The sequence below is a fragment of the Eleginops maclovinus genome, chromosome 23 (genome assembly GCF_036324505.1).
Source record: "Eleginops maclovinus isolate JMC-PN-2008 ecotype Puerto Natales chromosome 23, JC_Emac_rtc_rv5, whole genome shotgun sequence".
Classification (NCBI taxonomy): domain Eukaryota; kingdom Metazoa; phylum Chordata; class Actinopteri; order Perciformes; family Eleginopidae; genus Eleginops; species Eleginops maclovinus.
The window spans coordinates 15123595-15149450 of NC_086371.1; the positions used below are offsets into that span (position 1 = coordinate 15123595).

The 25856-nt window shown below is 42.2% G+C and overlaps 1 protein-coding gene across 1 annotated transcript; it reads left to right on the forward strand.

The window, feature by feature from the left end:
- Window positions 1–5139: 5139 nt before the first annotated feature.
- LOC134859822 (ras-GEF domain-containing family member 1C-like) lies at window positions 5140–25599 on the forward strand. Its single transcript, XM_063876547.1, has 14 exons — window positions 5140–5510; window positions 17151–17366; window positions 17574–17696; window positions 17905–18042; window positions 19421–19642; window positions 20923–20997; window positions 21796–21894; window positions 22412–22514; window positions 22608–22687; window positions 22784–22879; window positions 22992–23087; window positions 23170–23293; window positions 23410–23482; window positions 23815–25599. The coding sequence occupies exons 2-14, from the start codon at window positions 17157–17159 to the stop codon at window positions 23837–23839; spliced, it is 1464 nt and encodes a 487-aa protein (XP_063732617.1). The 5' UTR covers window positions 5140–5510; window positions 17151–17156; the 3' UTR covers window positions 23840–25599.
- The last annotated feature ends 257 nt before the right edge of the window (window positions 25600–25856 follow it).

Consider the following 25856-nt stretch of genomic DNA (forward strand, 5'->3'; position numbering starts at 1 on the left):
TCTTCTAAAAACAAAAAAACATTACGGTCTTCTTCTTCCTCGTATTCATCAATTGTCCTCTCATACTGGTGTGTTGTAGCATAATACATAGTTAGTTAATTGGCTTCTAAATTACCATCAATTCATCAACCTGTTGCACAGGCTGATGGAAGGATGGATAAAGAGCTAAAATACCAGCCCCCCCCCCAAAAAAAAATATGTTTAGGATGCGCTTCCTGGACCAAAACCATAAGATAGCTGTCTTTAAGCTTTCACAAAAGTAAGGTAGCTTGTATATCTGATCTCCTGACTGTCTGTGTTCCACATGGGCCTAAGTCACACACCAATGCCTGATGCCTCAGAAACCAAATATAACCTACATTTAGGAAAAAACACTTGATGGTTTGTATGTGTTTGTAACTTGATCACATGGCTGCTTCTGGATTTCTTATTTAGTGCTTTAAAGTTTCCGTATAGGGATGTCTGAGAGTTATTTTGAGTTTTTCTCTCAGTCAAAAGTTCTGCATAATCAAGCTGGTGAATGACTGAATTAAATATTTCTAAACCCTGCCCCGAGCTGTGGCTATCCAGTCAAAGAGAAGTAACAGAAGGCATGGCAGGCATGTCAACTTTGAATTTCTCTGCATGCAGAAGTGGGGTTAAATGTTTTGTTAATCAATGCCCCACAGTGCAGAACCTGAAGATAATTACTTGGCGTTGTTTAGGAAAATATCATGGTTTGGCTCAAAATAACTAGGGAAGTGACATTATTTAGGTTCCAGAGTTATGTTACAAATAAGTCAATGTTGACTTCTGGTTTCACGCGTAACACTATAGTGGTTTCTGGGTTTTTAGACCAAACCAACTGCCTTGACCTCCTTCCTACAAATAACTTTTTTCAGCTCTTTTTACTACATCACCTGTCCTGTATACAAATGATACTATACTATATACTTTTGTTTTTTTCAGCTTTTCCCAAAAACATGAACACAAGTGCAATACATACCGTATGTACCTATATCATCACCTCCAGATCAAACTGTCCTAACCTTCTTTGTCTTTGCATTGAAAACAGTATTCTGGCTCCTGTTGCCTCCCCTTGGTTCTCGTTATTGTGTCTGTTCAGTCCACAGCGCTTTCTAGATCGGCCTGCCAGAGGGGGGCCTACAACTGGGGGTGTCAGACAAACCTCCCTTTGCCCCTAACCCACCACAAAAAAGCCTTCTTGTTTTTGTCACCTCATTCAGTTAGTCCCCCTCTTCTGAAAAGGGGGGACACAGGACGGGTGGCGTACAGACAGAGCCATTCGCCCGAGGAGACAGAGTGGCGCCTGGGGAAAAGAGGACGGATTGGCGAGGGAGGCGAACTAAACTGGGATCCGGCACTAACAACAGTTTAGCCAGGTCTACAGTAGCAAGTAGCAGTAGAAAAACAAATGACTGACAGTTAAAGGACAGCTCCTCTGTGTCTGTTCTGTTGTAAACAGGGGAAGTTTTGCTGAACAGTCTTGACCAGAACATCCTCATTTTAAATCACAAGCCTCTTCCTCAAATGCATCAGCATTTCTTCCACTTACAGTCTGATCAGCAGGGTCTTACTACACAGAGTGCTGTGTTTGTAGCAATGAAAACCTGATGTGTTTTGTTAAACTTATAGCCTCATTTACAAGTGATTGATTTTTGTGATGAATGCAAAAGCATTTTTATTTTGTATTGGTACATTTGAAGTTGCGTAAATAATGAGTATACCCCTGGAAAGGCATGTTGGGCCCCACTGGAAGACCAAGGAGACAGGGTTGTTTGAGAAAGGCAGAGAGAGAGATGGGGAAAGTAACAGAAATAAATACTAAAGGGCAACTAGAAGTCAGAGACAACAGGGGGGGGGGGGGGGACTGAAAATCAAAACAACAACTCTTCCTGGAGAATGATTTTAAGGCACTGAGTCAGTCAGTACTTGATAAGAAGAAACTTTCTGCAAGGTCACATCTACAAGCTACCTTTTGTTCTCATACTGTATGTCTAAACGTAACCTTAATGAAGGGTAATGGCAGGAAAACATTTCTGAAATGGTTTTATAAATGTCTTAATCAAAGCAGCTGTTTCTGTAAAGGCTGTATCTGTAAATCATCCTCACCTTTACTGGCTGATAGGGCTCAGTTTGATGCATAACTGTCAGGTTCATTAACAGCAATTGTCTAGGATGTTGTTCCCTCGTGCCGACACCAAGCAACAGCTTTTGATCAAGGCGCAATGTGGGTGTTATATACTGCATGCAAATGATTTTGAAAAAAAAGAGGGGGGAAAACAGCAAACAAACTTTGAGACATTGTTAGTGTGAAAGCTGCAATCAGCACCTGTCACTGATACAGTTGCAACACCTTTACTGTATAATGAGAGACTGCAAGGGGAGAGTGGGGAGCCGAGGCGATGTGAAACATTTGAATGTGCCTCTGTCTGCATCCTCTGCTATTCTTTGCAAACTAAAAAAAAGAGCCCTTCTCACTTGTGCAGGGGCTCAACAAATGCTCTGTTGTGTAATCATTAGTAGAGGCCTCTGTTCAAGTGACTACACACAGATACAAACACAACGTACCTCTCATACACACACAAGGGCCAAACCTAAGAGCGGTTAAGAGGCAGAGTAAGGGAGTGGATTACTGTAACTAACCTCAAACATATTTCAAGTTGTCCATGTGATTCTTCATATGCTGTCTGAATCATCACTATATATTATTCACTTCTGTTTACACACACACACACACACACACACACACACACACACACACACACACACACACACACACACACACACACACACACACACACACACACACACACACACACACACACACACGCACACACACATAGCAGGGAATCACACTTCCATCGGGGAAAAAAAGATGTGGTCACCAAAAGCCTCAGCGGTAATACTTGGTTTTCGGTGAATACTTGGGATCAGACATTCATCAGTTAAAAGCTTATCTGGTATCTTTTATTTTGTCCGTTTCTCAGTCATTTCCACCAATTTTAATGACATTTTCAGCACCAGGTCTGCTGATGTGATCTTAGATAAATACAAACAGATTTTGACAATTTCATTATACTCATTTTCCCCCACAAAACCTGTTGCTGAAGGTTTTTCAGTCTCCCAAGTGGCAAAAAAGTCAGTGTTTTTTACCTCCTTGCAAACTAAAAAGGCCTTTATTGTGCAGGGTCACATGCTCTTTGTGTTCTAGTTGAGGCCTTGTTCATGATACAACAATACAAACACAACGTACCTATACACAAAGGCAAACTAGGCGGTTAAAGCAAGTAAGGAGGGATTACTGTATAACTCAAACCAATTTCAAGTGTCATGTGATTCTTATATGTGTCTGAATCATCACTATATATTATTCACTCTGTTTACACACAACACACCACACACACACACAACACACTACACCACACCGCAACACACCACATCACACAACACACACAACTCAGACACACACACACACAACACACACGCACACACACATGAGCGGGAATCACACTTCCATCGGGAAGAAAAAATGTGGTCACAAAAGCCTCAGCGTAATACTTGTTTTCGTGAATACTTGATCAGACATTCATCAGTTAATAGCTTATCTGGTATTTTTATTTTGTCCTTCCATCTTTCATCATATTTATGACATTGTCAAGGTTATGTTGTTTTTTTCTGTATCTTTCTCAGAAGCATTAGGAAACTACTGGTGTGACTATTGAAACTTGGTGTAACATGGGCCAAGAATGCACCCATTCAATGTAGGAGCTGATACAAATCACATAGCAGATACACACATCATTTTTGACATTCAAACATTGCAAGAGAAGGCATTTTGCCTCAGCAGAGGCATGCACTCTTTGTGCACCCTTCATGTTTCATAGTGAAAAAGCAATGTTTACATGTGGGTTAATTGTACTTTCCACTGTAGCAGTACCCTCTGCACCTGCTACAGTTTGGATGTGTGTGTGTGTTTAAGAGAGAGCATGCTTTGTCTCTTTCCTCTGCTGCAATATCAGACCAGTCCCTTGCCTCACTACAGGGACAGGAGCAGGCATCACAGCTCCAGGGACAGCAGCTCACACAGCCCCTTATGGCCTACAAGGACCTTTACCACTCTGCAGCTCATCCGCTTAATTAATTTCTCTCCCCATCCGTCTCTCCCTCTCTTTCTCACATCACTTCCCTACAAATTAATTACTTTACCTCCAATAACTTACACCTCAACCTTGTAAAAAATAAACATGCCAATAGCAGTCGGGGTAACACCAGGCAAATACGCCACTCCCTTAACCCTTTATTCTAGCTTCTCATCTCTACTCAGTAGAGAGGTTTTGAACATCATTGCTGTTGAATTAGGCCAATCGTAATATTGAGCTGTGGTTTTAATGGAAATTTCAGCGTCATTTCAATATTCCAAGTATGCATTTTCAATCAGGGGTCACAGTTAGTGAGTGTCACTCAGGCCAGGGAAGGTATTTTCCTGGGGATTACAAATGAAAAGTGCTCTTTGTTTCTTGTAATCTTCCCTAAACTGTTCGGGCAGATAACCTCTCTGGTCTAGAGCTTGTGTATAATGAGATGAAGCATTAGTTAATAGGGAATTAACATTCTTGTTACCTCTTATATTGGGTAGATGTGCAAGGCTTTAACATATAGTTTTGTGTGAGTCTTTTACAAACTTAGTAACTGACAAACAACGATGCAGTATAGTGCTGTGTGTGTGTGTGTGCGTGCGCGCGCGTGTTTGTGCGTGGTGATTCTCTACCTGTGACAGTAGTACACTACCGGAAATCAACCTTCCTTCAAAATAAAATCACGATATTATGAATAAAAAGAAGAATTAACTGGCCTATGATGAACGTGTATTTATATAAACGATGTTTATTTATACATTTTTATTCCTGGAACCTCAAGCCGTGATGATTGCTGTGTAAATTATAATGATATAGAAATAAAAATAACATCAATAAATGTCCCCGAGTGAGTACATTAAACCCCTCTTGGCAGCATGCCGCCACTTTAACAAAGTGCAACCCCTGTTCATTATTGAGCGTCTTATTTTGAAACCTGTAAGAGGAAGTCACCTTATTTTTGCTTACTTGACGGCTGTGTGAGTAGTTCCCTCTCCTCTCTTCTGCTCCGTCTTATCAATTGCTCTGAGGAAGTGTGGATGTGCTGTGCGGTCCGCCGTGTCTCCGTGGCGCAGGACAGGACAGTCGCCACGCCTACAGGGACGCACATTTTCACGGCGTCAGCTCTCAGTTGTTGTCCGCTGTTCCCCGGTGGAAAGCTGTCCAGAGCCAGGACATTTATCTACAATCAACAGACATTTACCCACTGACACTAATCAGACTGGAGTCTGGAGTCTGGCTCTACTTCTCCCACTGATGCCGGTTTAACAGGCTGTTTTTAAGCGCTTACATTTTGGAATATCTGGAGGCAGTTTTATTGATTTGACATCGGATACAAGCCGGATCAGAGATGGGGATCAAAGTGTAGTGCTGGTAAGTAGAACATTAAACAAGCTGGATCCCCTATTAGCATATTATGATTGCGCTCACGCCTACAGCCTGTGTGCGTGCCTAAGTATGTGTGTGAGCGTGCGAAGTGTTAGAATGCTTCTACTGTCTATTTACTGTTTCTAGAAAGATGTGTCGTCACAGATTGAACTTTACTAGGCGATGACATCATAGTGGCTTATCGTGTCAGGAACAGTGTATGCATGCATCACTTTACTACAAGGAAGGCATCACAGTGTGAGGCGTGAGTCAGCGGTGTGCTGGTCTAAAGGGCTGACATGGACTGAAGGCACTGCGTCTTCTGCCTCTGACACATTCACAGCAGCGAAGATTGTGTGGACAGGTGTAATAATCGAAAAAGAGGGTAGCATCGGAAAAGAAAAGTGCTGATAAGTGTTGTACTGTTGTGGTTGGATAGCTACATGGTGTAAAGCTTATCCTGTTTTGTTAATACTGGTATCAACATGGTAGTAAATGCTCTAGTGTAAACTCACTTCTGATCTGGCTCACTATCAATTATGCCTTTGAATATGTAATTCTAAGTGTAGAGTATTTGTTATGTTTCCTGAGAGGTTGAAATGAATACATAGGTGTGGCACTGTTGACATTCTTTTTTTTTTTTTAAATGCATCATCCACTAATGTGTCCAAGAGGTGATAAGCAGCCTTTTCACCGAAAGGCGACATAGCAGCTTTCACAGCTTACCAATACAAATGAAAAGGATTTATCAGTCTCCATCAGCTTACTGCAAGGTGACCGGCTCTGTCAGAAACCAGTTAGGTTGAGATACATTCTAGCTGTGGATATTACCAGTTAAGGCACTTCCGCTCCCACACCCTCAGCTCTCTACAGGCTGCACCTCCCAGCCCCATGCAGTGAAGCACTGTGGGGAATCACATTTCGAGACCGTGCTTTTTCACCATTAAGCTCCAAGAGGCAGCAGCAGCTCCTCATGTCTTTTTCAACACATGCTTTGCTTATTATTTATTTCCCTCACTCCAGTTGTTAACGATGCAACCCTGGAAACTGTGCATACCCTCAGCCTCACTGTCATTGGTTTGTTCTTCTTTATGCCCAGAGGGGTCAAACACACTTTTTTAAAATCTATGTTGTGCTGGCAAAATGAGAGTTTCCTTTGTGAAATGTCAAAATTCTGTAAATCAATCCTCAGATTTTATAGTCTCACAATCTGAATTGTTAAGCCTTGTACCATCATCAGCACCATTTGATGCTTTGTAATGCAGTGAGCAAGACCCAGAGCAGCTCTTTCTTACACCTCAGTCTCAGTGCTGCTCTCATTCAGACTCCCTGCTTAGAATGATTTCGAACTAAAATGACAGCTTACTCTAGTAGTACAGTAAATATGATTTGTACACGCATGAGTCACCGGAGTAGGGGTCTGTCAGAAGTCAGCCGTGAAAAGTCTGCAGGTACGGACAGATTACAACACATGTTCCCCCTAATTCAGGCCAAGTCTGCCGAGAATAACAGGTGTGCTGTTAATGAGGGCATCGTTTGGCTCAAAGTGAGACTGAGAGAGGCTACTTCCCAGAGAGTGAGGCTCCTCATTGTGAGTGTTTGTGTGAGGGGTGAGAGAGAGAGAACACGCATGTCTGTCTGGGGCAGGTCGACAGGGAGGTAAACACAGTAGCTGTTAGTCTGGTAGCAATGACAGCTTTATCACCTATGGTTTCTGACTGTGAGGGTGTTTGGGGGAAGGGGTGTGTGTGTGTGTGTGTGTGTGTTTGGAGGAATCATAGATCACACTTTATTATACTCCACAGACATGACAGGATTCCTCTACTGGCCTGTGGCGGACCAGTCAAAACAGGAATCCGCTACAAAATCCTGCTGGCAATTCTGTTACTCGTGCACTATTAATTCCAGTTTCTTATGTGATGGTTAAATGCACACGGGGAAATCAAATCTTGGAAAAACTACATTTATTTTGTATTAGGTCACTCACTGTCCAATCAGGGATAGGCTTGAAGCCCATCCCCCTGCCCTGCTGTGTCATTTCTGCTGTGTTTTTTCAAGCTGGTTACTTACTAGAACTGCATAACGATAAAAGGATGCCAGTGATAAAAAGTAAAACATAGATCATTGTTTACTGAAAACTCTTACTTACTTTTTACTTTGATTTCGACTCACAGATAATTTCAATTTTCCTTCTAAACTCATAAAGTGTCAGCTATGTATATTCAATTTTTCAGCACCTCACATAAACAGCTCCTCGGCCCGGCAGGAGGTCGGATTTAAACATGACAGGATATTGTGATGGCCTCTATACCTGACAGGCCATCGGATATTCCTTGGCTGCACAGCAACTTCGCCACTGACACGGGGATGATGAGAGTGATCTCGCTGACAGGCCGAGGCAAACAGGGTTCAAATGTGGAATCACTCTGTCACAGCTGGATACCCTCTATTGGGCAGCAAAAGAAAGGAAGGCAGGTACAAGGGATTTTAACACAATAAAGTGAAGAAGAGAGGGGGGCAAGTAGGGATTCAACAGGCATCTAATTACCTCCCAATAGGAGCCTTGACTCCATGGAAACGCTCTTTGCTCTGCAGCGCAGGTCTTAGCTGCCTCCACATGGCCTGCATGCTGTCCTATAGGCAGCTATCGACAGACTGTATGGATTGGCTGGCTCAAAAAAGCAATGGGATATGATTAGCTCCCTGGTGTGCTCCATAACCACAGGAGTAAGCATATAGATTACTCCATCAGATATAGGTTTGGAGTAATGACATTTTGCACTACTATGTGAGCAGTGTTTTTTAGTTGTTGTATCAGGCTGGAGATCTTCTGGACACCTGAGGATAAGATTATTATTCAATTAAATAATATTTGTAATATATATTTATATATGTAAATTTGTTGTGTTAAAATATAACTAGGATAAGTTTGGCTTCTTAATCAAGGTTTCTCTTTTTGACCCATGTGTGCTTTGAAATCACATTGCGCCAAATAAATCAAAGAGAGAAGACTTGTAGCATGTTGACTACTCTGGAATTGCAGATGTTTTTCGAGGAAGGAAATGTATTCAACATACGTTCGACCTTAAAATACACGCAATGTTACGGTGAACATTGTTTCCTGGTGTTTAAGTGGAGCGTTAAGGTTGGCTGACTTGGCTGAAACCTTACTCCACCACACAGAGCATGTCTAAGCCATCATTGGCTCCGTTAATGACATGGTTCCCCTTTTTAATAAGTGAGTGATCATTTTATTATTCAATGTAAAATATGTTGGTAAAATCCCTTTCTTGATAACAGTAATACCATCTGATAATCTGTTAAGACAGGGCTGCTTTGACAGCACACTGTTGCTGTAAATATAACTCACAAAGTATAGTGAATGCATCTTGAAAACATTTGATTGTATTTGAATGAACCATATTGTAACTTGGCTGAATAATCCTAATATGAAAAGTGTTATGGACACAAAAATGAGATATAGCGATTGAAAGTCAACATGAAATAACTAGTAGTGGATTAATGAAGCATGCATTTGACCTTTGTCTGTCTCTAATCATATCAAAATACATGAGGCATGAGTTATGAACAGACCAGACCATGCAATCTCCCTACACTAATTGGTACGCTCCGACATCATACATCAGCAGAGACACACCGCATGGCCTCTGCCCACGCTGGTTGTAATGAGGAGATGGATGTTCTTTACAGGGAAAGAGACAGCCTTGATGAAATTAGTAATGCCTGTTTATTAGATTTGCATCTGTTACCTTCTCGCTCATTAGTCAGCGGAGGTTATTGTGCAGGTTTGATTAAGAGTTATACAATGCTGGGTGGGTGTTTGGATGAGGTCTAATTTAAAAAAGTGTCTAATGGTACTATTGAGGAGGCTGCACTTGTTTCATTCATCCTTTCTTTCGGTTGCTCTCAATCACTTCACTGTGTTTCACTTCCCATATTGTTCTATCCACTTGGCAAGCTGGTAATTCCTCATAAGAGGCACTTAAGGGAAAAGGATGCCTGTTTAGGACAGAGACAAAATCACTCTTGTCCGTTCACCTCAAAGGAGCATTGCATCAAGGGTGGTTGCAAATTTTAATATTATGAATAAAACATGGCTGTTTTTTAAAGCATTATGACCATTGTGAATGACAGATTTAGGGCACTCGATGCTCAGACACGTACTACTTTCCCCACTAAGAGCCAATTTGTGCACTGCTTTAATTATCTCTGAGTAACATAATAGATTGCCCAGGCCCATCGCATGTCACAGACCTTCAATTCATTTTAGTACATCATTTATATCCACTTGGAGCAGGGAAAAAATGATCAGAAGTGGATTTCTTACACATGTGAGTTGGTTTGAACGAGAAGTCAGTGGATAATGGTGCTGAACCTTTTGGTATCAAAATCACAGACCTTCTCTCCAGCTGATGGTTTTATGTGATGCTGATGATTCCATTTAAATGTGAGTATTATGCATGTAATAGTTTGACTTCAGGGATTTAAAATGTGCAGATTTGCTCCTGCAAAAAAGTACTTTTTACTGGCTTTATCTCACTTTGTTTTGGTTAAAAATGTGAGAAAACAGACCGCAGCCGCTGCTTTTGCAGAACAGTGGCACAGATGGTTGTCCTCACAGTGAAGTAATGACTTCAGCCAGTCTTACTCTCTCAGCCCTTCTGCAAGCACACACAATCAGAAACAAAAAAACATACATGCATACAACTGTGTCCAAGCATGCTCAGGAATGAGGATGGCTACACATGTACACAGGGTGTGTTCATAGAGCTTTACATTGGGGGTAGATGGAGCCTGTGGGTGTGGAACAGGTGCCAAGGCGTCAGTGTGACCCCATTCAGACACTACAGGGGAATTCCAATAAAAGGGATTCGGGAAGGGTGTCCCTGTTGAGCCCGAAGTTTTGATTCCCAACCTCTGTGAGGCTCGTCCCACAGAGTGAGGCTGGGGAATGGGTGGGGAGATGGAATGCCTCAACAGTAACTCAATCCTGTGTTTGGTTTCTGTGTGGGTGCAAGTGTGCATGTGTTTTTTCAAGACATAATGAACTCATTTGTTTTCAGCGCCACTCCTCCCCAAACACACACACGCTGTTAACCAACAGTAGTGCGCTGAATATTTTGTTTCAACGCGTGTGTGGTGACATATGTGTGGTATTTTGCGCTCTCTCTGTTGTCAGCGGTGCCAGGCAGTCACTGTGCAGCTCAGCAGCCAGATTGGCTCGGCCCCTGCACCTCGGCATTCAGTCTGGACGCCAATACACTTTTGGGCTCCTGTTGAGACTGGGGATGATGGTAGGGGCAGAGGGCCAAAAAGCCGCCCATGCCAGCAGCTCCCACTGGAAGAGCAGGCTGCTGCAGGGCCATCTGTAGAGGCCTCCCGACTGCGCTCATTGGAAAGTAGGGCGTGGAGAGGCCGATACAGGAGGAGGGGAGGAATGATGGGGACATGTAGAAGGGAAAGAGGATTGAGAAGCTGAATGACAAAGAGGTGTTTACTTTATTTAAAGCCCCTGCTGTCACGAGAATAAGCCATTATTTCCCTAGTAGCATCATTTCAAGCTTTCAAAGAACACTGTGAGAAATTTGGGCCAGAGATGCAATACTCCAAGGCTGGCAAAACGGTGTCAGGACCGAAAATACGCAAGGATCCGCTTCTTTAGAGCGCTGTCCTGAAATAGATGCAGTGTTGAAACTGTAATGTGTTAAAGGAGTGCACATGTGGATCCTTTAATTAGAAAGTAAAGTGTTAGAGTATGCAAATGAGTTTGTGAGGGGGAAGCTGGGGAGTCATACGATGGACACAGCAGAGGAAAAGCAGAGTTCAGTTTGTGTGGCAACAGCCAAGTTTTAAAATTCATAGAGCCTAGACTATCTGCACACTGCCCTGGGGGAGAATATCAGCCTCAACCCCCTTCACAGCCCACCTTTCTCTCTTATCTTTAACATCTTATTTCTATACTCATCCCCGAGCAAGGGAGGGGATGCATTTTCTTTTACATCGGTCTTTTTACTTCCCTTTAACTGTGATATCTGAAGCCAGGAAGTGACTACGGAAACAAAACAAAACATTGCTACAATACCCATGCCGGATATTTGCAGTGCTCACCTCTGATGAGGTGCTGCTTCTTTAAGAATACCAATGCATCACGCCTTAGTTTCACACTTGCTTTGTATTGTTTCTCAGTATCGATATGCCATAGCCTTTATGTAAAGGTCAGTTAATTATCAGACATAGACAATTCTCAATAAGGACCATGAAAACTACAAAATGTAGTAATGAAATCTACCTATTTTAAATGTTGACATTTCCTGGAAAGCAAAAGCACAATGGCTTATAAACATCTACTTTGTAAATTTGATCTTTTCACCCAGCAGCACACCTGATTAATCTTGTCACTACAGAAAATTAAACCTCCTATCTGGTGAGCGCGGTTTGCTGTTGCATGAATAGATTTATTGGACCTTTGTGTACCCGCTGTACCCTCAAGCACATAAAAAGCAACTTTGAAAACATGCTTTTCTTTAACTTAAGGAGAAATGCGAATGGGCTAACTCTGTTTGTGGGTACAATAATTCAGTCAAGTTTGGGGGTTGAGACAAAAGAGATAAAACTTAGCTATTTATTTTTTATACCATCAGTATTTTAAAAATATGACTGATTATTCTCACCCAAATTGTATTTCTCAACATTCATAAGAAAGGATCTAGAATGGTCTGGGGCGATTGTCTTGCCTTGGATATAGCAGCGAATCTCAAGCACCTTAACTTTTACTTTGGCAGATGATGACTAGACATGGTCAGGAGTCCCAGTGAATCAAAGTGAACTCTGACAGCTTTAAATGATCTTTTAAATGTTTTCCTGTTTTTAAATGTCTTGCACCACAGCTACAGATACAGCCTAAATGCAGTCTTAAAACTGAGCCAAGTTGCAGTACATTATAACAACAAGTATCCTATATTCACAACCTTTGACCCCTGACTCTTTAATGATAGAGGTCAAACAGTGGTTGGATTTTTCCTGTTCCTCTGTAGTCTTTATGGATAGATGTCTCTAATGCTGATTATTGTGTTCATCCATTAGCTCAACAGTAACTCTCTCTTCTCCTCATAACACACAGGCACGAAAGCACACACACACACACACACACACACACACACACACACACACACACACACACACACACACACACACACACACACACACACACACACACACACACACACACACACACACACACAGGTAGGTGTGAGTAATACTATTTCTGTGGCAAAACAGGTTTTACAGAGACAGAAAAAAATGGCTTTAATTACAAAAGCTTGACTAAGTTATGAATCTGTTTGACAGCTTTAAGCTGCTCAGTCGTGTCAGGAATGTTATTGTTTCGTCAACACACACCTCACACACACACACTCACACACACACTGCTAAAGATTCAAAAGTGCTGATAAAGATTGTGCGTCTCGAGACAGTCCCATTTTGTTCATCATGATGAAACAAAGCGGGTAGATCCCCTGATGTCAACGATAACAGCTTGACAGAATCACAAGACAAAATAGACACACACACACACACACACACACACATACACACACACACACACACAAAGACAGTACCCTGAACAATGACACTCCCCCAGCTGTCTAGACCGAGTCAGGGCTGCTGTTGGGTGGCTGCTGAAGATCTCAAGGGAGATTAAAGCACACATCACTGCACTCACCTGTTTCCTTGCTTTATGTTACTCAAGGGGTTTTTTCATGCAGTGTCGATGCAATGTGACAGGCACAGAGGGAGCTGGGTGAATCATCAAGTTCGGAAACAAGTTATACATAGGGTACCGATGCGGCTGACTTCTTGGTCAGATTATAGGAACAATGTGTTGTAAGCCATACGGTATAAGAAGTCAGAAACATTATTTGTGACATTTACTTGGTCAGTCACAAGACTGCTTGGGTCAGTTTGTAAAAGTCGTCCTGGAGTTCACAAGAAGTGATGCATTACAACAGAAGGTAAACTGATACATTCTGGCCCAACATATCTTTGGGAACTGCTCAGCAACTCCAAAGCAACCACAGCTTAGCGATAGAGATGTCGCCATAAAAATGGAATAGCCTAAAGAATAAGATTTTGCAAATGTGTTAATAGATTTAAAAAAGAAACAAAGACAATTCTCTGCTTGCATAATCAATAACACTTATCCTTTGCTCAATTCAATACACTTAGGTGTGTGGCAGCTACAACCTTTGCTAATGTTGGTTAATTGATAGCAAAGCTGAGTATTGTATAACTGGACATTACTGAGTCAGTCTGTTAACTATATGACTCTACTAATCCACACAATATTCTCCCTTGTCAAAACCTAGCACCTACATTACCCATGATGCAACTTGACCCATAAGAGTTTCATTGGAGCTTTGGGTGTGTAATGCTAGTGGACCTGTAAACCAAGTTTAATGTGTAACATCCGCAGAGATCCCCTTCTTGTCGCAGTTAATGTGACACAGCACAATTAAGGTCTCACTTTTACTTTATTTCAGCACTTGACTTGATGTGTCAATGCAGTTTCCCTTTTTCTTCATGAAATCCTTTTAGAAGTCAGGTTCACATGTGTTTTAGTGGCACTGTGCCAACAAGGTTGAATGTGTCATTTACAGAAACCGATGACTGGTCCATTACAGGTACACATCTGAAGACAAGTTACCTGATTGACCTCTGCTCACATGCTACAGACTGTGAGGAATCAACTGACTGAGACGCAGGGCTGTGATGAAATCATGAATCAGAGCTGCAGAAAGGCTGTAGGGAGGAGAGGAGGAAGCAATAAGGAGACATTTGTAGAGCGAAGATTATCTCAAACGATAGAGGAAATCATTGACAGTGTGGGCACGTAGAATAAAACTCTCACTCCCTCCCATACATATATATGAATACAAACAAACTGGCAGAGGGCTGTGTGTGTGTGTGTGTGTGTGTGTGTGTGTGTGTGTGTGTGTGTGTGTGTGTGTGTGTGTGTGTGTGTGCGTGTGCGTGTGCGTGTGCGTGTGCGTGTGCGTGTGCGTGTGCGCATGACGTGACACAGATAAACTCCTGGATTTAGTCACACACACTCCTAGAGCTGAGACTTTGTCTTCCTGTCAGTCCTATCATTGAGGAAGCTTCCTTTTAGTCACCGTAATGCTTTCCTCCTGCATCTGTGTTGTTACAGAGGCTTGTTGGATTTGTCCATTTCTCTGTTTATCAGGCCGTGTCTACTCTGTGGCTGCATGTTGTAATCCTATCTGGAGGAGGTCGCTGGAAGGACAGCCCTGGCTTCCCTTTTTGGAACCTAATCTAGACAATGACAATCACATTTATAGGAGGAAAAAAAAGCTCACACGTTTCATTAAGGACGTTGTAGAGTATTCTAGTAATATTTACCAACTCTGTAATCTCTTTCACAGGAAAATAGACTATAGGGCAGGGAGTTAGTCCTTGTAATTCTACTTTTTAAGTAAGCTTTAATATTGATTAATAGGTTGATACAGCTCCATCTGATGTGTTGAGTGTTATCTGTTCTGTTCAATGACTCTGAGGAGAACACAAGAAGATGTCGGGTAACCGCAATATACTTATCTAAAATATAGATATAGCTGTGGGTGTCAGTAGGAAAGAAAGCTGTAAAGCCACAGAAAGAATCCCCATCCCCCAGCCTTTAGTGTCTCCGACTGTCTGTGTGCATTCGTGTCAAGGTGTGTACAACTGCATGAATAAGTGCTCGAGTGTCGGGGATAACAAAGGAAAGCTGAACCCCTCACACATGAAACTTGAGACATTAGCTTCGCTTCTACACACCAGTGTGCGCTTGACCTTTTACCCCAGGGACCTGTGACACCAGTTTATTCGAGTGGCTGATAGGGATGGGGGGGAAGGGAGCCTGAAGGTCACCAGAGGATGAAATGCAGTAAACCTGGACCACTCCAACGCCTCCCCAGTGATTTACGAAAGTTGCTGATCTGGCAAGATCAGGTTGAAAATGCCTCTTTTTCCGTTTAATTTTCCATTCCCTATTCCTGTACTGCTATTTCTGTTCATATGAGTTTGTTTTTTTTTTGTGTACGTACGGATTCTGCCCCAGCCCAAGCTGTTGCTGAGCTACTAACAGCAGGAAGAATATGGGGTGTTTACATCTGAGATAACTTCCTGCGTGTTACTCATGGTCTCACTGTGGGTTTCCTGCCGGTCTCATGACTCGTGCAGTCGAAGAGGTGTGTGCTGCACAACCTTCCTGAAGGCACCAAGAGACTTCAGTATTGAGCGATGATGTAGCCTCCCAGAATCTGTCAGGCAGAGTCTATTTTTAGTTAATAAATGAAAAATGTAATAACTTTCTCAACTTGATACACAAAATTTCAACTAATTGAACCTATATTTTCTTTTTCCTTGCCATTTGAAAGCTTGTTAACGAAGGGAAGGGGTCTTAATAATTTATCAGGTTCATGTAGATGACATTAAGGTGATTATGAGTGATGATGATAATTGCACCCTGAGGATCATAATGCTGTCCGTAGTATCTCTACTCTACTGTGTAGTGAAGTACTTCTTTCCACTACAGCTGCTGGGTTGGTCCATTGAGAGAACGAACATGTTGAATTTTTAAAACGTGTAACCCAAAGCACTCTTAAAGAGAGAGACGTACAGGGCAGAGATGGAGGCCGCACGAACGCTTTCAGGCAGCAACAGTATCCACAACGACTGATTGACCCACTTGTTTTTCGTTCTCTCTTCTGTCTTGTCGATGTGGAAGACAGGGGCAGCTGTTGCCGGGTATTCCGTATCCCCTGACGACTGCAGCGGCTGTCAGTCAGATGAAATGAGTGTGTTGCAGTGAACAATTTGAGTGAACAGGAGAGGATACACAAGTAGGCAGAACAGAACACTGATAAAATAAAATGCAGTTCAGGCTGATTTAGAAGCTCATAAGATTACAGAGACAGAATATGCATTCCCTTTCCAGAGTTGCCAGCGTTTTTTTTTATTACCTCAATATGAAATGCAATTCAAATAAATAAAAGAGAAATGTAGTGGCTGTTACCGTAGTGTATTATGTGAAACGAGAAGAGTGTATTGAAAAGAAGATGCTAGCATATTTGTATCAAAAATGTGTCCTCTACTCTATAAAGTCTGAGCAAACAGAGAATACTCCATTTGAGTTTAATCTATTAAGTCAGTAGGTTAAGATCACCCACACAACTTTTTTCACCGACTGAATGAAAATAAAACAAACAAACGGGAAAACCATTAGTCACATTCAGGCAATGGGCAGATAGATTCACACTTCAACTATGGACTGACTGGCCGAAGAGTAGAGCTCACAAAGCAAAAAATAAGAATATCGTTGTTTACTTTAGTGTGAGGTCTTTATGTAATTGTAATGGATTACAGTTCAATTTGATTGTATCCAGATTATGTTTTCCCTGTTACATGTATCTGTACTCCCCAAGCCTGATTATTTCCCTCTTGCCAAATGGAAGTGCTGCCAAAAATACTCGAATATCCATTTCATAAAACCAAATCATATTCCTCCTCCTGATTCTGTCTGCATCCTGCTGACCGTGTTTTTCCCCTGTCTCTTCTATTGTGTTTTAGACAGGAATGCCCCAGACTGTGTGCTCAGGCACCATGTTCACCACTCCCAGTGGCTTCAGCCCCCATCTGGCCTGTGCTGATCCTGGGGAGGAGGAGGAGGCCCCTCAAGAGGGCCCTGGGCCTGGTGCTTGCCTGGCTGATGGGCCCCCGATCACCTCCGCCTCCCTCGACACGCTGATCCAAAACCTGGTGCCCACTGCCGATTACTACCCCGAGGTAAGCCGAAATGACTACAGCCCTATGTTAATTATATACTCCATTATAAAGCTATTTTCAGTTTATAGCGATAGTGACAGAACTGCCAATTAGATCCTTAGCCTCATGTCTCTGTTGAAAGTGCTACTTTAATTACAGAAAGTGGCAGTGTTTTTTATTGATGTGGTGGCAGTGTCTTAGCTAATGTCTCCCTTCCTCTTTTGACAGAAAGCCTATGTGTTTACCTTCTTGCTGAGCGCTCGTCTGTTCATCCCTCCTCCGGAGCTGCTGTCCAGGGTGTGTGAGCTGTGCATCAAACAGCAGCAGCTGGATCAGAGCCCGCTCGATACGGTCAGCACTGCACCATGCACAAATACATAACTCCTGTATGCATGAGCTAATCCCAAGCAGGCACAGTGAAGGCATACAGTCATTCTAATGTTCTGCATGCAGGACATCACAGATTTTTCCCACATTGCTGACTTGGATGAATTTTGCTGAGAGAGTCACAAATGTTGACAACACTTAACCTCTTTCTCTTTCTCTTCCTCGACAACAGGCGAAAGTGCGTAAGTTTGGGCCCAAGATCCTGGAGCTGCTGACTGAGTGGACAGAGACGTTTCCGTCTGACTTCAGGGACGAGAAGATGGTCGGACACTTTAAAGACATCATCCACAGGATAGCTCCGTGTGATGAGGTAAACTAATGACCTGGAACTAAGGCCAAATGAAATCAGTCCAGTCAACTTCACCAAAGAAAGGAACTATTTGCTTATTTTTTTACAAATTTGGTAGATAAATAACAAAATGCTACTCATGAAGTCATCCGTTTCTACATCATAATGAGTTTTAATGGGCTTTAAGACTCCTGATTATGATCTATAGTGTGGTTGTGTTGCCATTATAGCCTTCACAGGCTGTAGCTGCAATGACAAATGCTCTGATGGGGAACGAAATTCAATTATCATCACTACCACTGTAGCCGGGTGATGGAAAGAGTGCCTGTGTAGGAGAGTAACCACAGCTCTGTGTTACACAATCTTACGTGAGAGGAGAGGAGAGGAGAGGAGAGGAGAGGAGAGGAGAGGAGAGGAGAGGAGAGGAGAGGAGAGGAGAGGAGAGGAGAGGAGAGGAGAGGAGAGGAGAGGAGAGGAGAGGAGAGGAGAGGAGAGGAGAGGAGAGGAGAGGAAAGGAAAGGAAAGGAAAGGAAAGGAAGTTATAGGAGTGGCTCTATCTGCAGCCTCGAGGGGACATTTGAGCAAGGGAGATGGATGGAGTAAGGTTGGGGGGGATGGGATACAGGGGCACAGAGAACAGAGAAGAAGGTAGAGAAGAAACGAGGGTGACGGTTGAAGACAGGGAATAATGGAGGGAGGTGAAAGAGGACAGAGCGAGGGGAAGGGCAGATTGTGATGAATGTGCTGCTATTTACAGCTGGCTGTGTACAGTTTGGGTGTGTGTGCACGCATGTGGGAGTTTTGGCTCTGGGTCATTTGTGAGCGAGCTGACCTCTTGGCCTCTGTGAGCCATCATCTGGAGGGAGGAGCACATAAACACACATTCCTGGACACATCACACTGCACAAAGCCTCAAATCCTGGGCTCATTTAATCTTTTCACACACCATTTGATAATGTCAAAGTGCAGTGTGCTTAGAATGAACATGTTGTTTTTAAATCTTAATGATTTGCAGATGTTAGCAGAATGTATTTTTAACAAACAGAAACCAGTCAGACAGTTAACGAGGTACCAATTCACACATATAAATAGTTGTTGCGATTAAAGCATGCTACTGATCAGTTAAATGATCAGATAATTACTTCAGAATTTACACTGCAGGATAACTTAAGGACTGTTTCCAATAACTACTAAATACCTTTAATAACTGCACAGTTACTGATATAAATGCCATCTTGTACAAATAGAGCAATAGAGCACTTAAATATGGGCTCACAACCAGAAATTAGTTTGATTTATTGCTATAACAGATTTATGAAGCATTAATAAATAATTCATTAGTCGTTATTGACAGCTCCTCTCCTCTCTCCTCTCCTTTCCTTTCCTCTCCTCTCCTCAGGCGTACTGGAAAACCCTGAACCAGGTGCTTCAGAAGCTCAGCCAGCGACTGGCCCAGCTGAGCCAGGGGGAAGAGAGCATCGTCAAGGTCTCCCTCAACGCCTCGTCCATCTCTGACAAGCTGGTGGCCTTCAAAACCAAGCCTCCGCCCATCCAAAAGGACATGCTCTCCATCTGCAACGATCCGTACACACTGGCACAGCAGCTCACCCACGTGGAGCTGGTGAGGAGAGGGGGGAGGGGAGTGTGGGTCAGACAAAGGTCAGGGTAAAGGATGATAACAAGGATGGACGAGGTAGCAGGAATGGAAAGGATTTAAGATGGGTGGAGAGATGGAGCTAAGGATTGGGAAGCATTGGGTCAGAACCCGTTCCAAATCAAGGACATGCAAGTCAAAGCCAGGGGATAAAAGACATCAAACCGGGAGAGAAAGTGGGTAGAAAGAGGGATGAGAGAGATAAGAAATGAGTGAAAGAACAAAGGGGAGAAGATAGGGGTAGTGTAATAGCTAAGTCAAATTGGCACAATCACTTAACATTGTGCTGGTAGCATTTTGAAGCTCGCCTTAGTGTGACCCTGATTATTACTAGTCAGCAATAACTTGTGTTCATGCAGTAGGATGAAAAGAACAAAGGGAATAATGCAATGCAATGTACATGAACAAAGGATCACTCACATTGCATGCATGGTGCCTTCAGTCTATCCATGTGTGTCTTGATGTGAGCACGTGTATCTGGGGGGGGATTGTTTCAGAGTGTGTGTGTGTGTGTGTGTGTGTGTGTGTGTGTGTGTGTGTGTGTGTGTGTGTGTGTGTGTGTGTGTGTGTGTGTGTGTGTGTGTGTGTGTGTGTGTGTGTGTGTGTGTGTGTGTGTGTGTGTGTGTGTGTGTGTGTGTGTGTGGCGCACACGCGCGCGCGCGCGCGTGTGCGCCTGAGTGAGCTTGTACCCTTGTCTGAGCGGTGACATCACCCCAGAAGTCAGTGATGTGCCTGGGGCTTTAAACAAAGGGGATAAAAACTGCTGTACATATATGTGACCTGACAGCTTCACTCTACGACACACACACACACACACACACACACACACACACACACACACACACACACACACAGATACATACACACAAAAGGAAAGAGAGAGAAAGACAGGCATGTACAGTGCAGAAATGCAAAGCTGTTTCTCTTCTATGTTCAACAACACGGTAGTTCTCATTTTAAAGAATGACATTGTTCTTTCAGTCACTGTCTATGGTATGCATGGGTGGAGCACTGTTTTGGTTGGGGATTATATCACGAGTCAGGTCTAGTCATTTTGTTTTGCACAAGCACGTGAGTTGTCTCTAAATAGAAGTCAATGTTTTCTCTTGTGTCACTATGAGGAAATATGATTCCATGGAGTCATGTCAGTGAGTCATTACTTCCCGTTATTGATCGTCTTCCATTACTGAAATGAAAGAGTTATTAATTGGACTCGCTCCATGTGTGTTTGTGTGTGTGTCTTCCAGGAACATTTGAGTCACATTGGGCCGGAGGAGTTTGTCCAAGCCTTTGTTCAGAAAGACCCGCTAGATGGAACCCAGGTACACATATGTTTTGAGCGTTTTTAAATGGTCCTTAAAATCCTTAAAACATTTTTGAATTGAGGGGAAGCGTTCAAGGGCTCGTAAAAAAAAGACAAAAGTCATTAAAGTGCTTAACAGTAGATAACCTTCATCCATGTCTAACACTATACCATGTTGGGCCTGGGTAGGTCTTTGAATTTGATGTTTAGGAAGGAATGGAAACCCTGATATTATTTCCATGCAGGAATTCTGTTTGGTCAAATCAATGCAAACAAATATTCTATCCTATGTAAGCAACATTATTTAGTATTCTCAGTTTTGTTTTATTGGGGAATACTGAAGGAAAGATGTAGATTTTTCCCAGAAAAAAAACATTCTGACAAGAAAAGCATTGTATACTGTGTTGTTAGGGTCTAATGTCTGATCAGGATTAGCTTCTTAAGGGGCCTTTTAAAAGTCAGCAGGAAAATAAGGTCACATACAGCACAGCATTGTAATAAAAGAAACTGTATCCAGCGCTCGATTGCTTCATCTTTCATCTCCATATTCAATGCTTTCACTCTCTCTTGTTTGTTCAGCGGGGTTTTTCCTCTGTATTCAGTCGCCTTCTCTTTCACTCATCTTCTCTCTGTCTGCCCTTCCCGGTGTTTTTTTCTTCTGCTCTCCATTGTTTGTGTTATTTCCGCTCCCAGCTCGCTGTCATTTACACTCACATAAGGGGGTCAGCCTGTAGATAGGAAGCTAATTAGGAGCAGAAGAATTCCCCATGGTAACATTTCCTATACTGAAGTGTGCCTGTTTGTGTTTCATCTGCAGCCGTGTTTCAGTGACCAGAAGAAGAAAACCTCCAACCTGGAGGCTTACGTCAGGTGGTTCAACAGACTGTGTTACCTGGTGGCTACTGAGATCTGCATGGTGAGTGGCAAATGTTGGTACACCCGGTTCTGATTTATTCTGTTTCTACGAGCAAAGAAACAGCACATAAAATGTGCTTATTATCTTAAAACAAAGAATATAAAGAGTAACACTTACCCTATTTGAAAAATCATAAAACCACTGATGAATATCATGTAAATCATGCTTTTACTTGCATGAGAATTTTAGAAGTTATATATGGTCACATTGTATATACTATATGTATATTGTTCTATATCATATCCATCATAGAACCAGTACTGTATGTTGTCATATTGCAAATAAGTATTCCTTTAAAGAGTTATATTGTAGTACAGTATTTCATTTTAATAGACAGCTGCAGATAAAGGCCCATTAGTTGTTACAGAGGGCCACTGCCCCCTAAAGGTTATTTAGTGTTACTACCCTGACACTGGCACAAGCAGTTTAGACTGGTGGCAGTACTTGTATAGAATGACTCACTTAGAAAAAAAAAGCATATATGAAACTTAAAAACCTCCTTGTCTCGTTTTTGCAGCCGGCGAAGAAGAAGCAGAGGGCCCAGGTGATAGAGTTCTTCATCGATGTTGCCAGGGAGTGTTTCAACATTGGAAACTTTAACTCCCTAATGGCCATCATCTGTGAGTCTAAATTTGGGATATCTGAGAATATGATTACTGAGAATTCTCCTGCATGGTCTTGTATTGATGGTTTAAATGTATTCCCTCCTGCAGCTGGCATGAACATGAGTCCTGTGTCACGGCTGAAGAAGACTTGGAGTAAAGCCAAGACTGCCAAGTTCTTCATTCTCGAGGTAAACACAATAAAACTATTCACTGGCTGAGATGTACAAGACAGGCAATAACTTGAACTTGACAGTTTAATGCTCCTTTGCCATTTGCTTTGACAGCACCAGATGGATCCTACTGGAAACTTTTACAACTACAGGACAGCCCTGAGGGGGGCCGCCCATCGCTCTCGCACTGCCAACAGCAACAGAGAGAGGGTAGGGCTCAGCAACATGTCACTGTGAAAGCTTGCTGGCATCATTGCAATCATTTAATCTCATCCTTTTACCAATACTTCCTACATTCTTCTGCCTGTTTCCTGTCCCTCAGATTGTGATTCCCTTCTTCAGTCTGCTGATCAAAGACATTTACTTCCTGAATGAAGGATGTGCTAATCGGTTGCCCAATGGCCACGTCAACTTTGAGGTGAGACGGTCACACTTTCTCCTGACCATAGGTCGATGTCACCACACTGAGAAAATGTACTCAATGCAATCTTGTTTTTCAGAAATTTGTTGAGTTGGCTCGGCAGGTGGGGGAGTTCATGACATGGAAAAAGGTCGAGTGTCCATTTGAGCAGGATCGGGCCATACTACACTACCTCCACACAGCCCCCATCTTCAGCGAGGACGGTGAGACCCTGTTTACTCTTTAAACTCTCTGCACATGTTAATCCAAGGATGGTTCTCTTACTAAACAATCCTCTTCACTGATTTTACAAACAATTTATTTTCTCAACCTTCCTCAGGACTTTACCTAGCATCCTATGAGAGTGAGAGTCCGGAGAACCAGGTGGAGAAGGACAGATGGAAAGCACTCAGGTGAGAATGATAACACTTATCAAACTAAAATGGGACTCAGAGAACACTGACCTCCCCCAATGGTGCCTTCACAAATGGTGTTATTCCTTTAGTTGGGAAGCCGGTGTGTTCATGATTTTTCATGTCATATTATCAAAGGAACACAGATAGCCATTTCCAAGTTGTTGTTACAATTTAAGGGAAACATTGTCCCAGTTTGCAACATATTTTTCTGATTATTCAGACACACGTGCTCTCTCGCAATTTTTACTTGATTCTTCATTTATGTGTCAGCCCCTGGCTATATCAACTCGCCGTCCATCATCAACCTTTCCTCTGTTTTCTCTCATCAGGGCTAACGTTCTGGCAAAGACATGAGGTGCTGACGGCAGCCGACCCTCCCACCAGTGAGGGAGGGAGCATGTGTTCTCATTGCACTAAAATGAACTGTGAAGGAGCCTAGCTGGTACTTAGGTGTTTTTCTATGAAGAAATGATTTTTTTTAAAACATGATGAACAGGATTCATCAAGAAGAGTGTGGAAAAATCAAACGAATAAATCACAACAAAGTGAATTGACAAAGTTAAGCTATAGAAACTGGAGCAAAAGGCTGTTGCAGTATTTTAAATATCTGTGATGAGGTGCAGTATGTTGGAGAAGGATACACCTCTCTTTTCCTCAATGTGTGTTTACTCTATACAGATATGTTTACTACTATAGAGAGTACAGTTACAGGGAAAACCACTTTATAAAATGAATTCTTACTGATTGTTGTTTTTGTATTTGCTCCTCTTCTGTTTTCTCTCTTCTCTTTCCCTTTGGCCTAACAGCCTTGTCTAGGTATTTTATTTTCCCTTTATCTGTGATGTACTGTTTTGAAACTTACAATGATGTGAAGGGCGCTGGCTAGCCCGTATCAGCTGTCTAATTTTATAGGTCTACTGAAGGAATGGCTAGTGACTGTGTGTACCTGGGAGGACCGAGAAGACATGCCTTGAGCATTTCACCAGTTCATCTCACGTGTACTTTTATGTGTGTGAGTGCGTTTGAGATCCAGATGTTCATGCATTCACGTCCGTTCAGATTGTCACTGTCTTGTTTTGCATGAGAATGACTGGAGAAGCCAGTTTATAAGTCATCTCTAATTGTATTTTTATTTATTGTATCTTATTTTGGGCGGGTAATATGAACTATTTAAAAAGTGTTTACTACTTTTAAATGTATTGTGCCAGTTATGCGAGACAAATACAGTATGGTTACAACAGGAGCTTGGCCCGGTGTAGATTGTGTACAGGTTAAATTAACTGCTCGTCTTTCTGATCTCCAGGAAGTTTTCTCTGACTGACGTTCAGTTGTCTGATATATTTATGGAGATTTCTGTGCTGACAGATGTATAGTTTTTATTGTAACTTTCCTTTACTGAACAAGTCAAATAGCATGCTACCACAGGTGTCTATCTGCCTAGAGTAAAGAGGGAGACTTGTGCCATATGAATCACTGGTTGTCATGACAGTTCAGGTTCCTCTGACTTGAAATGTGTTGTCTATTGTTTTGTGGGATTGTCACTAAGCTTTGTTTTTTGGCAGTTTTATTGTGATTCGGGAGACATTTTTTGAGGCTGGGGTTTGTGGGAGGAGAGGGTTATGGGGAACTATGTAATTATAAGCTTTTTAAAAACAGTCGTATTCAGTTTGCTATAATTGATTGATGTCAGTGTTTTCTCTTTAGAAGCACCTTTCCCCCTCTCAATAACGGACTGACTTTAATTCTCCCTCCTCATTTGTCATCAATAAACTTACTGTAACACATTCCTCAGATAAGTTAAGACAATACAAAGCCACGACGTGCAGTCAAACCCTCCGTTAAGTGCGAAGAAACGTTTTAATCAAACATGGCCTGTGTTCAACATGTGTTTTCAATGACAATCACATAAGATCTTTTTTAAAGTGTCATCGCACTGCCAAGTCCATCTTTGAAGTTTTTGCTTTCAAACATACATTGCTGTGTGCAATTCAAGGAGTGGAGTGCATTTAATGGTAATTGGAGCCAAGCAGGAACATGCTTGGCTTCAACATTACTGCATAATTTGTGACTGGTTCCAACAAAGCCTTTAATAAAAGTAAACCTTGCTTCGATCATTTGCCTTCAGTTTGATTGATTTCCATTTTTCTGCCCATTCAAGCTTTGTTCCTTGCATAAAACATTAAAACAATGCAATGCATTGAATAAACACAATCAGGGTTTTCAAAATAATGAATCCCAAATTGCAGATTTTGCAAGACTTGATTTGCAAATCTCACCTCCGATAAATTCATAAAGCAATTAACAGTCAACTGCAGCTCCATTTTAAACACATATAAACACTAGAAGGGATGCTGTGAATTTTCACAAATTA

Bases quoted from the DNA above. Each gene is read 5' to 3' on its own strand.
- LOC134859822 (XM_063876547.1), top strand. From the start codon at position 17,157: ATGCCCCAGACTGTGTGCTCAGGCACCATGTTCACCACTCCCAGTGGC. The intron at 20,998-21,795 runs GTACACATATGT...TTTCATCTGCAG, and splicing joins ACCCGCTAGATGGAACCCAG to CCGTGTTTCAGTGACCAGAA. The intron at 22,880-22,991 runs GTAGGGCTCAGC...CCTGTCCCTCAG, and splicing joins CCAACAGCAACAGAGAGAGG to ATTGTGATTCCCTTCTTCAG.